General features: G+C 37.2%; 1 protein-coding gene across 1 annotated transcript; it reads left to right on the forward strand.

Annotated features, from left to right (window-relative positions):
- Positions 1-4,242: 4,242 nt before the first annotated feature.
- LOC146157165 (uncharacterized) lies at positions 4,243-13,086 on the forward strand. Its single transcript, XM_083388107.1, has 5 exons — positions 4,243-4,494; positions 6,049-6,193; positions 6,291-6,403; positions 6,619-6,745; positions 13,013-13,086. The coding sequence occupies exons 1-5, from the start codon at positions 4,243-4,245 to the stop codon at positions 13,084-13,086; spliced, it is 711 nt and encodes a 236-aa protein (XP_083244233.1).
- The last annotated feature ends 225 nt before the right edge of the window (positions 13,087-13,311 follow it).

The following is a 13,311-nucleotide window of genomic DNA, read 5'->3' on the forward strand; positions in this document are numbered from 1 at the left end:
AGAACTTAATTTTACCATAACCGGCCCGCCGACTGGAAAAGTTGCCCGCCCCTGGCCTAGACAATATGGCTTTCCAGATGACGTAAGTCGAAACAATCCAGCAATATGCCCAAACTGCAATTTATTAATATTCAGGCTTACATTGTAAACAAACTATGCATACCTCTTGTTTCTATTGTTGTTGTTGTTGATGGGAACATAGGGGGCGGGGAGTCGAGGTGGGAAGGGTTGGGGGTTATTTGGTGGGTTGGGACGGGCGAACGGGGGTGGGGTGATGACCACCGCTGTAGAAAAAAAAACATGACTAAATAACTATATGCCTCTCATGTATCTCTGTGGGCAGGTAATCGACCAAAACATTGTTCGTAGTTGTTTTTTTGTTTTAGTTATACTTATCTATAGGAACAACTTGACTTTCAATGGCTTATTTAGCTTAGTTTTGAATTATTTGCTTTGCTGTATTAAAATGATTTTAGATTTTAGAAATTACTCCTTTTTAAAAAAATGCTACCGATCCTTTACACTATAAACTGTATTCTAAACACAAATATAACGTTTACAGTGAAACAAACACATTGAAACATTTTAAAATCTGACAAAAGGCCTCCATATATCTGCCTGAAAGTTAAGCACGATAATGTTGTTCAACATTTAATTTTCTAATGTGAGTGCGTAAGCCTAATCCCCACCATCGCTGCACGTCTGACACGACTTTTGGCACATCTCCCGATCTCTCGTCTTCAGTGAGGCGCACCTCATTCCAACCTCCTTCAGTGCAGCGTTGCAGAACGACCAGCCTCCCTTATCTACGCATGCCGACTCTGAAATAGGAAAATATATAGATTTTAAATCACAGCCGTTAAGTTTCCCGGCAAAGTCCGGCAGACTTTTACGATCGTACGCTATATACAGAGTGCGCCAAAAGTAGGCTTACAGTTATAAAAAGTAGGGTTTGGGTCTGAAAGTAGATTTATTGTTTTGGGTTCTTCTCATACACCTTGTTCTTTTTTTTGTTCTTTTTTTTATTTTCTATTTGATTTAATCATTTCATGGGGAATATATATTAATACAGACTTTTTGTTTACGAAGTGGAATTTTTCGTTGATAACAAGAAACGCAAACTCTATGCTTTTCCTAAAGTAGCGTTTCATACTTAAAATACATATATATATATATAAGTAATTTAAAAAACGTCACCTTAATGGATTAAGTTAATCAATGTATGACCTTATGTTTGAAATTCGCAATTTAATAAAGAGAACAGCTGATTAGATTTGTGACAACTAAGCATTCTACTAACTTACCTGCCAATCTCACCACGAGGACAGCCGATAATATTGCTTGCCAAACTTCCATGTCCACTCATTCGGCAACTATTTCCAAATTCTATAGTAGGCTATTAGGAATAAATATTCATTTACAAGGCCTAAAATGTAAAACTGTTTGAATTAAAAGTATTAAACCATTGCTTTTTCTTTTGCTTGAGCTGGTACACCAACGGTGGGAACTTTGGCGTAATTTTTATTTACAGACTAGTGTTTAATAAACGCAGTGGTTAAAGTAAACCTTAAAATTAATGCTGCTAAAACGGCTTTTTTAAGACATTTTTTGAAGTAATGCCGTGCCGGTAAAAAAATGTTCTTGTTTTAACCAACTGTTTATATTTTCACGAGGCGAACCCACCATCTCCATGAATGTATCTAAAAATCTCGGGTTTCTCGGGTTGAGTGTTTTAGATGTACCGTTATGACGTAACATTGTGACGTCATCTCTAAAATTTGTATGCATCCAATTACAAAATTGTTCATCGTTTCGCTACGAAAATTATTGCACTTTTGCTACTCTGAGAATCTTTTTTTAAACGGCACTCCCAGCTGTAAAATAACATTATACCTATTATGAGCACTACATGGCTAGCTTTAAAGCCTGATATTAAACTACGATTTACTGCTAACGAAAATCTGCCGCTAAAAAAATCTCACAGCTATCGAAAGGCCGTCAGTTGAACGTATTCCAATCTAAAATACTCCAGCAACCAATTGAGCAGCCGTTTAGTTTTTAGAGTTTCCAAAATGTCAACTGCGGCCAGGATCCGAGGACCAGTCAGACAAGACACGTTGTGTTGTGACCCGCAGGGCATACGCGAACAGTCTGCTACGTATAGCTGCCAAACTTCACGGCCACATTGAATATCAAAATGCCCGCTGTCAGCGAAAGAAGAGGCTCGTTAAAAGCGACGCAAAAACGTCGCAATTGAACTATTATGATAACGACGACTATAAACCGAATGTTTTTCGTATCCTCTGTTGCATTTTTTTATTCAGCTTTGAAGCGATATTGCTATCAAAGAAACCACTGTGATCACAAATCCCTAATCTAACATTTCGAAAAGGAGTAGCTAAATTTACTTTTCTTATGATAACCACGAAATGTCATATATATTTTTATATAGATTGCAGCTGGAAAATATAGACTTTTCTATGTCTGAAGCCCAAAAAAAGTGAATAACTTTTGAATGGTCTCACATAATTACCTATATTGGTTTGATCTAAAAGCCAGCCAAACAAACTTCCTCTCATTATCAAGCGATAACAATATTACAAATACACTCTTATTTGGCGCACTTAAAAGATACTTACAAACTTTTGCGGCTAGTCAAACAAGTTTGAAGTCTATAACGCCATATTTCTTTGTCAACAAAAATACGAAAATAAGCTCATGACAAAAAACCAATGCATAAAGGTGCATAGATCTTCGTAACAGCAATACACTAACAAAACGCAGGCGATTTGATCATAAGAACAAACGCTAAATTCACATTTAGGAATATTCACAAGTAAAAGTAGATAAGTTTCTCAGCGAAACAACACAAAAATGCTTTTTTAAAGATGACGTCACAAAGTTACCTCACAACGGAGATTTTTGTCGGTGTAGTGCACAAAGATGCAACTAAAATCTTAGTTTAAATACATTCAAGAAGATGACGAGATAGCCTGGTAAAAAATAACACAGGCGCGTCTTTCGCCGTGCCGGCAGCAAATCTTTTACCGGGATGCCGTTGGGAGCATTCGCATAATTAAATTTGTTAAGGTGGTAATGGTAAACGTACAAAACACGCAACACTTCTTTGGTAGCAAAAACACAGAAACGGGGAAATTTTAAACAGCGTTGAGAGAATATTTTACTTGACCGTTTTTATGGTAAACTTTGATTAAAAAATGAAAGGTCTACTCCAAACCGGTCATTAATATCTCACTTTGCCATCATTCAATATTACCATTTTATATTGAATAAGTCCGAACTGGCTAGATATTAAAACTCACGACCGTACTACACAAAAGCCGGATGGATAACTGATTTCATTTATGTTGTAAAAATTGTATGCATTTTTTATACGAACAATTTGAACACATTGCGAGAAAAATGACATAAAGCGTTCGGGGCTACAGTTATTTAAAAGACAACGAATGGATTGTAAAAACACAATAACCCAAATAACATTTTTACTGTCTATATCAGTGTTTCTCAACCTTTTAAGCATACGGACCGGTCAAATTTCAAAACAAATTTTGCAGACCGGTGGACCTTCAAACATCAAAGTTAACCCAAAATTTAATTACGCAATAGTATGCAACTAAAACGCTTCTCAGCTTTCACATACAACTGGTCTTAAAGTTTAGGACTTACGAGTTGTAGCCTACTTTTAAACAGTTGCAGCATTGTGACGTACAATGAAGTCAAAAGAATATCATTATCTCTGTTACGTCACAATGCTACAAATTACGGAGCTGGCGAAGTTCTAAATTTGATGGATAAGCCTTCAACATCTTGAATTTTGCAATTGAGATATCAAATTTTAATATATTTGCGGACCGGAAGGAAAGTTGACGCTGACCGGCACCGGTCCGCGTGCCGGCGGTTGAGAACCACTGGTCAATATAGCTACCAACAGATGAATCAAAATCACTGGGGCGTATCAGGCGTGTCTCCTTAACAAAAGGATCCTTTAACAAACCCAGTCGATCAAATCAAAACATAGTCTCCATATATAAGTGTACATTCTTTGAAACTCAGACCACATGAAAAAAAGAATTACATACAAGCGGTAGGTTAGTAAGGCGAATTAAAAACATGCGACGAAATGGGACTTTCGTTCACTAAAAATCGTTTTGTTTTCCGTTTTTAATTACGCTAGTCAACTAAAACTGTTTAGTTTTTTGTCAACGAAGAAGCTTCGAGAAAATGAAGGTAATATGTGCCGGAACGTGCAAGACTGGGACCAAGACGATGGCGGCCGCTTTACGCGACTTGGGCTACGAAGTGTACGACTACATGGAGCAATACAACTACCTCGGATCCGAGTGGGAACGCATCTTTAGGACGGGAGGAAGCACAGAAGATTTCCGGCGAATGTTTTCCGACGTCGACGCCGTAACTGACGTACCTGCTTGCTTCTTTTGGGACGAGATCCATAAAGCTCACCCTGATTCAAAGGTAAGAGGTCCAACTCAAGTCAGCGTTGGTTGCTGGTTTAAGCGACGGATAAATTTACAAATTACAGAGCCATAATGGAACCGCAATCCAACTATCAGTACGTTTCCGTAAAGTGTATCCGAATTAAGCTGTTTTCAGTATTTTTAGCCGAACTTTCGACTTATAGTAAATCTAAATATTGACGTATTTACCTGCAAAATAGGGAATAAATTGCATCTCGTTATAAATCGTGTTTAACGCCAATAACAATAAAACGAATGTACATTGTTCGGACACGCAAAAAGATTCTTGAGTCGAAACAAGAAAAAGATTACAGAGCCTATTTAAATAATATTTTTATTTTTATAATATAAATAAAAAGAAAACTTTTTACCTGTATGGTAGATTAAAAAGTATATCCAGCGTTTGGGATTTCGCAGTTGCACTCTCGCATTTCTTAGAAAATCGCCGTTAAATGCGGTCACCTACGAATTTCAATCAAACGCACAAATTTTTCTTTATAGGATGTTTTATTTACCGCCACGAAAAGAGAAGCAACTTTTTACAGTCGCGCTAATTTAAACTACATAAGCATCTCCCACAACAAAGTCCAAAGTTTTCCATGTTGCCTGCGTTTAGTCTTGTTTAACTGCGAAAAAATGATAATGACAATAAGGATAACGGGTGTTGACATTTCTGGTGATCCGGCAAGCGTTTCAAATCTTTTTTTAGCCGGATATGATTGGAAACTTGAATACTTAGCACTGAGGTGACTAGAAAATAGGGCTACCATATTTTCAGCAGCCAAAAAGAGTACATTTTTTGCCGCCAAGTTAAACGAAAGTATAATCGTTAAGTTTAAGTTTAATGATGTTTTGCATTTCCTTGGTATTTGCAGCCAAAAGTTACAAAAAAAGCGAAGCAAAAGTTACAAAAACAGACACAAAAACAATAAATAAAATTTATTTTTCAAAATCAGCCCATGAATACTTTGCGGTTCCGTTAACAGTTTTTTTTCGGGGGCAATGTTTGCATAACAATTAAGAAGGTAGGTCTGGTAGGGCAATTTGTTGGAAAACCTTTTTTCAACTAGAAATTCAGCATGTTTCATGGCTACAGTAATTTGTGGCAATAAATACACTGTCTCGCCGTAAAGTCTTGTTGAAAGTATAAGCAACCAACTCCAAATGCGAAAAAAAGAGGACAATTGGGCATTTCTGAGCGTTCTCGGAGGACCATTCGCTTTTCTTGAGAAAAGAGGACCAATCCTCCTAAAAGAGGACATATGGTAGGCCTACTATAAAACAGTGTTTTTCAACTTTGTTTCCCGCCGACCCAAACTAAACACATAGCTGACAGCGAAGCATTTGTTTCCATTGAACTTTTGGTCAACATAAGCTGCACAACTGAAAACGAAAGCAATGATAAATTTTAATTCAATAAAAATGGGTCATGTCTTTCGTTTTTGGTAGTAAAGTTTTAGAAAAGTATAATACTTCAGTTGGCGACCCAATTTGAGGTTTGACTCACAGGCTGAGAAACACTCCCCGTTACTAATCTACGTTTATTCCGAAGATAATTTTAACGACACGAGAAGACGAGGACGATTGGTGGAAGAGCATGGAAAAGCAACTAGAGATTGACGAAACTCCCGCCATGAGAATCTGGCCGTACTTTTCGCCAACACTATATCGGTATCGACGCTATTTGGGCAAACTGAGTGAGGATCTGATACCGCATGTTTTGTGTGCTAATGTTACACTGCGCACTTTTAAAGTGGTGCAAAAGTATCGACTTTGAAATTTGCTGTTTTTTAGCAATTGCCACCTTTGGTTGTGACGAAACGGCGACCGCCTGGTTTGGAAAAGGTCGTTTTAACGAACTTCGGCTTAGAATGGCATTCAGGCGTCACAACGCTTGTGTCATCCAGGTAGGAAGTCATAGGTTATAGGTTTCTAAATATGTTATACGTGATTTTGCATTTCCGTGACGCTTATCCCATTCCACATAAGTACGCTAATTAAAATCGTTAGTAAAGCAATTGCCACTGGGTTAACCATTTAATTAATTATTGGGCTTAAAGTACTGAGATAGGACGTTGTATGGGACGTAGCAGAAATTTAACGTTGAGGTTTTTTTCTCTAGAACGCTCCCAATGACAAACTTCTAGTTTTCTCAGTCACAGAAGGCTGGGGTCCTTTGTGCCGTTTTCTCGAGAAAGACATTCCCTCAAAACCTTTTCCACACAAGAACAAAAGAGGAGAATATACCGGTGAAATATTTAAGTCAGACCCAACGCTGATCAGGGCCAATCGAGAAATATATTGTTCCTGTGCATTGCTGTCGTTGTTGGCTGTGTTCGGTGCGTACAAGTTGGCGACATCTGTAAAGCCGCTCGGCTGGTTAAAATAATGACTAGGATTTCATTTAGACAAAGGCAGACAAGAATTTTTTTACTTGTAGACCAAGTTTCTTTCCTACTGAAGCACCAAATAAACGTTTCGTTCAGCTAAAGGTGGAAATTGTTGAGATGAAAAATAGTAGTAATTGATGTTTCATTGTGTCATTTATCACTTGGTGTGTCATACACTATAATTGCTATGTGTTTACCAATTTCGTATTCAAGAAAAAGTACACCTTGAAGAACTTTTTTGAATGTTGTCGCAATCACAAACTAGGCAAAAAAATTTACAATAAAAAACTGTTTAGTTTAGTCTGTGTTGCTAATGGTAAGTCAGTCGCTGGCCCGTAAGGCGAGGTCCGACGGCGACCTAAGTCTCTTACACGTTCCTTGTTACACCTGACTCCAAGGAGCAGGCCGCTAAAATACCTATCCTTAACTTATAGACAGATTAACTTTACTCAGTTGATATTGCTCGTTGAGTATATTGACAAATCTCACTAAACACGTTAACGTATATACCACGGTGATTCAAGCTGATAGACAAGGCTCCATCCAATCGAATAGCATAAAATAAAATCCATCGCGAAACGTTGGTTCGGGTGGTCGCTCGTTTGTGGACAGCGGTCACGCGCATTGTGACGTCAAGTTGGGCAACGCTATACTGTAACCCCACCAATAAACAAGCCAGACGTAGGAAAGCTAAAGGCTACAATATCTACACTCTCTTAGTTTGCCTAAACAGTTTTGCGACCTGGCCATGCCACTAAATTATATTGGCTGTCTAAATCCGGGAAGTCCTTACTCTGCCATACAGTGTTATACTCTACGGCAGGGGGGTCCAAACCCAGGCCCGACATCATTTTTTGTGGCCCGCGAAGCACTGTTGAATTATTGTAATACGTAAAGTTGAGGGTTTAATCAAAGAAATATAACTGACCAACGATCATCGGCAAGCATATTGCAATTGTTTGATTATAGGTCTAGTTACATTATTACATAAATTAACCGGTTTACTATCGCCCATCAAGTTTTAATCCAGGGGTGGCAAGAACGCCTAATTTTGATATGTATTAGACCGGTTTGAAAGTCGCAGTACGTCCTATATGGAACTTTCCAAAATGGCTGTTTTGCGAACTTGTATAGGTTACATTTGCGTTTTGTTTTACGTCGTTTTAATGGACCAATAAACATAACAAAAAAACTACGACCCTATATAAATTACTATTTTTGCCACTTTAAGGTAAATGAACGATGAAATATATAGCGCTTCGGGAAAGTCTTGTTTTACAGGATTTCACTGTGACTAAAGGTTAACGCCCTAGACCTTTCCATCGTGCAAATCTAGCCAAATATATCTAGTTAAAAAAAATTCTACGCTTATAAATGCAGTATTCTGTTTTGTCAAATACGCAATTTTTTCGCGCTTCGCGCGCACCATTTTGCCAGCAGTCTCTTTATCACATTACTTTTTGACGATGCTTTTAGTCGTCATCTTTAAACATTTCGTGACCCCGAGCTTACGGAAATCGCATATATAGCCTACTTTATGTGGCCAAGTATATCAAAGACATATTGTGGCCCGCGATGCTGTCAACCTTGGACCACCCTGCTCTACGGAGCCGTTATCGCGTGTTTTAAAGTGACAAATTCTATTTAAAAAAATATATAACGTATACACTCTCATTAACTGTTATTCAGAGTTTTCAGAAAAGCACAAGAGCCAAACATAATACATTCACGTTATGTTTCAAAATCAAACTGTCATATAAGTTGGACCCTCCAAAAGAAAATGATGCTGTTTTTCCACCTGGTGCACGACTATAGTGCTTTGTTTGGACTTCAGCCATAAAATCGAAATAGGAACAACACCAGAGTCGAAATAAAACACAGTTGGAATTTAGACCAAAACAGGACGAATACCTATTTAGTCGAAAACCGTCTAAATCGGAATAAGTCCTAAATCTCTCAGAATAAAACCAAAATGCCCAGAATCAGGCTTGTGCAACATTACCTAACCCCTAAGTACATTACTAATACCCCTAATAATAATTTAAGCCATAACTCATTTTCTAACCCTAAAAAGGGCCCAACAATCCAAGGCCAAAATAGCGGCGCCCTAACGGCGCCGTTCAAACTAGGATGCCCAAGCGTCGATACTAAAACAGCCTATGCCAGCCCGAAGGCCCCCGATCGTCTTATACCCTCTCCCTACAGTTTAGCAGTTATTTGGTCCATTTAGGCCTTATTCCGATGAATTTAGGAATATTTCCAGCAGCTTTATGTCTTATTAAGACGATTTAGATCAGTGGTTCTTAACCGGGGTGCGCGCCCCCTATTTGCCCCAAGCAATTTTTAGGGGGCGCAAGCTCAACTCTAATATTTAACGTTTATAATGATTTATTTTAGTTGATCCCTGTTGCGTTTGTTTGTCGTTAATTCTCTTTAATGCTAAATCTTATTAAATAAATATATATTTTGCCTTGTGAATAGGCAGCATCAGTTTCCAAACAAAAAACGCATTATTTCTGACCATTAGTAATTGCTCTTCACACCGTTTGATAACATGCTTATCACTTGCGACTTGCGTGCTGCTCTTGTTTTTTTCTCATTTTTTCACGTTGTCGCTCGTTGTTTTCGTGTCTGACCTCTGCAGGTGTTTTATAATTTTATACGCGATCTTATATATATTTATGTTTCTACAAGTTTGGATTTTGTACAGGTTTGTTTTTGTATTCAAACGGATGATGCCTATTCATAAGGCTAAATATATATTTCTGTAATAATTTGAAGAAATTATTTTATGTTGTATACCTGGTTTTATATACGGTTTTGACATCATACACTATTAGTAGCAAAACCAACAACAACCAAAAACAACTACTAACGATCCTAAATGTTAGGTTTTTATGAATTTAACGATGTGTGTCTGATTGACCCGGGGACAATAAGATGTAAAGAATTCCTTATTTTATCAGGTATTATATCACAAATTGCCTAACAAGCCGTTTCCGATCTAAAAAAATTAGCCTAAATTTTTTTCGGAAATTTGTTTACTGTTTTACGTGGTAAGTTTTAAGACAGTTTTGTTTGAAAGTCCAATACATTTTTTATATGTCAATTCTTTATCTTCTAGGTTTAATTTTTCCAATAATTCGCTCCTCCCAATAAAATAAATAATTTACCTGAATTTTAATAGGGACCAACTGTGAAAAGTTTTGTTCATTTCCAGCCTTGTGCTATGAGAATGTTTTGCATTGGTGCCATAAAATTTTTAAGTTTTTTTTGAAATTTGTCGACCAATTTTAAAATATTCAATAGTTATGTCAATAAATGTCACAATTTTAAGTTGGAAAAGTTAAAAAAGAAAACGTTTCATTCGCCCCGAAAAGTTCTCTACATTACGTGGCACGTGGGCTGAATAATGAATTCATGTGATGTGAATTTTTTGCCTTTCGCGGTGATGGGTAAACAAGTGGCGTACAATCAAAAAGGGTCCAAACTGTATTTTTGCCGTTTTTAACTACCTAAATGCAAAAATGAATCTGGATTACGTTTCCAGTATGTCGTACCCCACTTAAAAAATGTTTAAGCCCCAAGGCGCGGGCGTCTTACCGCACTATCGAAAATGAAAGGTTTGGTGACCAATATAAAGGCGTTTTTTGGTTTGTGTGAATCGATAACATATTATTTGTAATGTAGCTTCGTGTTGAAAGGAACAGTCTCAACCTAACTAAATCAAGCGAAAATGCCAAGTGTCTTAAACGAAATGTTTGGTGTCCTTAAGATTACCTATCGATGGCATCACATTTGACGTACCTTTGTGTTTGAAAGTGGCTTGGGTTGATTAAATACTGCCACAATAACAGTAAAACTTAATAGGAATAACAGAATAAACAAGGTTTTATGTCAAGTTTATCTTGAACAAGTCAAACAATTTACAAAACTTGTGTGGAAGCGGCAATAAATCGACTATGGAGAAATATTCAAAGTGAATACCAATTTCCGATGCATAATTGTTGTCGGTTAGGGTTATTAAAGAGACGTTAGGAAAACGAGTGATGCGTTCGGTGACACTACCGAAAAGCGTATGACAAATCGAGTATACAACCACGATATATTTTAAATACCTAAACACGTTTCAACTGGTTCTACAAGTTTTTTGTTTGGTGATCCCTAAAGTTGTTTTGACGAACTAATGCACCCTGTTTACTTAAAAGGTAAACTGAGGTAAAAAACAATATTGAAAATCATTATGCCTATCAATATCATCCTTTCAATTAAATTGAGCGGACCGAAGTTTTACACAATGTCGGTGAAAGTTCGATTATGTATGCAGGCTGCTTGCAAATATTATTCCGTGTCATAAAACAGCATTCAAACAAACTTGAGAAAAAACAACAGAATTCAAACAAACTTGAGAAGTCAAATATTAATGGTTTATTAAAAGTTTGTGATGCGCCCTTGTATACCTTTTGCACCCCAAAGTGCACCCCTTGCATATTTTGGTGCACGCTAGGATGCACCGTGCACACTGGTTGCAGAGCACTGATCTACACAGCCACATTCAAATTTACAAACGATGCCCACGGGAGCGCACCAGAAGGACGAAATGACTTAAGATAAATGTTGTGCGTTTGAGCGAATCTGTTAATGACGAGGTTAAGCGATCGACGAAAAAAACATTTCTTTAATAAAAAATCCTGGTCATATTCATTTTTCATTGTGCTTTGCGGTATAACAAATTTTCTACCGTTTTACAGTTCTGTTTAAAACTTTATAGCATTTATCTTTAGCAATCTAAAATTCCACTATAATTCTGCATTTACACTTGATAAAAATATAAACGTCTTTAAAAAAAATCAACCACCCCAAACAAACTGATCCGCAAGATAAGACTTTACGGTCAATATAATTTCACGATGTTCAACCAAAACAGTCAGCTTTAAATCTAACCTTTACAGCCTTTGATTTAAGTTTGTAATTGGATATAAGATGCTTGCCCAAATGTTGTTTCAAAAACTTGTGCGCGGCTACTTTAGGAGGTGTTTTGTTGTTTAAGGGGCGCTACATCTTATCGGGGAAATCGCGCTGTCAAAAAATCAACAAAAAATGTCTATTCGCGCAGGGTGAGTGTTGCTAGACTTCTATAGTCGTTTTGCTTTCAAGTGAGAAGCAACCGCGATATAGCGAGTGTATGGCATAAGATGTTAGCAGACAGACGGACAAAGACACACAAATTTCAATTTTCACGGTAAGCTAAATTGCATGTTTCATCAAACACCATTAAATTAAAGCGGAATTCTTGCTTGACGGGATGTGTTTGGCTCTATACCAGGAATGGCGAACTTTTTCGTCGTGCGGGTCACAAATACGACTTTAATCCATACAAAATGCACAAATGGGTCATATATTTATTTATACGTTAATATTATGCGAAACTTTGCTGCTGCGTCGTTTCAATTGTTATTGTCTGCCTTTGTATTTCAAGGTTTTCGGATGACATCCAAATTCGGATTCCCACAAATATCAAGAACCTAAATAGTCAACCAATGCTGCAGCATTTTTTATGGGATTACAGGAGTTCAGAAGAAAGCTTTTCACCATGGTTTATTGGTTTAACCAGAGTTTTTGAAATTTTTAGTCTGCGAACTGTTAATTTTCCTTCAACGATCGCCACCCTTTACGTTTTACAGCAATAAACAAAATGCTTTTGCTTTTCTGCTTTTCTGCACGCATTTGTTGAAGTGCAGATATGTAGGCCTATACTCGTCAACTCGAAAACACTTTTGCACAACCCACAAATTTGCCAGCCCTCATTTAAACAGTATAGTGCTATCTAACGAAAAAATGTTTTTTTTTACATTTATTCTTTCATGAAAAAGATTGATAGCATTTCGATATTTCTATAGAGACAAGTGGGTCATTAAAAACTGCGGGACAGTAGTTCGCCATCCCTGCTCTATACTTCCTTAGTTTGTTTTCGATTATGGAAACTCCAACAGTCTAACTATCACTTATTCGGACCTAACTGAAAAAAGTTTTCGTTAGTCTAAAATATTAGACGTAATGTTTTTATAAATATTTGCATTTATATTTGTAACACGTTTTACAAAAATCTGTTATTCCCCCTCTTAGGACAGGCCTACTACACAAGTGACGAGCCGCAACACACTTTTAAAGGTATCGAAATACGCGTTCAAGTTAATTGAAGCGAAACGGAGCTCAACGTAGATCACATAGTCGCTATACACTTGATAAAATTACCAATCAATTTTACGCTTAAATTTGCAACGGAACCTAGGTTAGGGCAAATATGGGTGATAACAGGCAACGCTTTATCGCGTCAAAGAATTTTTCGAGTCCATATTTGTGTCTTCGTTTGTCAAATCGAACAAAACAATTTGAAAGCAACAAAAAATAGCCTGTGCCATTTA

Source organism: Ascidiella aspersa, chromosome 4, assembly GCF_963924565.1.
Source record: "Ascidiella aspersa chromosome 4, kaAscAspe10.2, whole genome shotgun sequence".
In the NCBI taxonomy this organism is placed as follows: Eukaryota; Metazoa; Chordata; class Ascidiacea; order Phlebobranchia; family Ascidiidae; genus Ascidiella; species Ascidiella aspersa.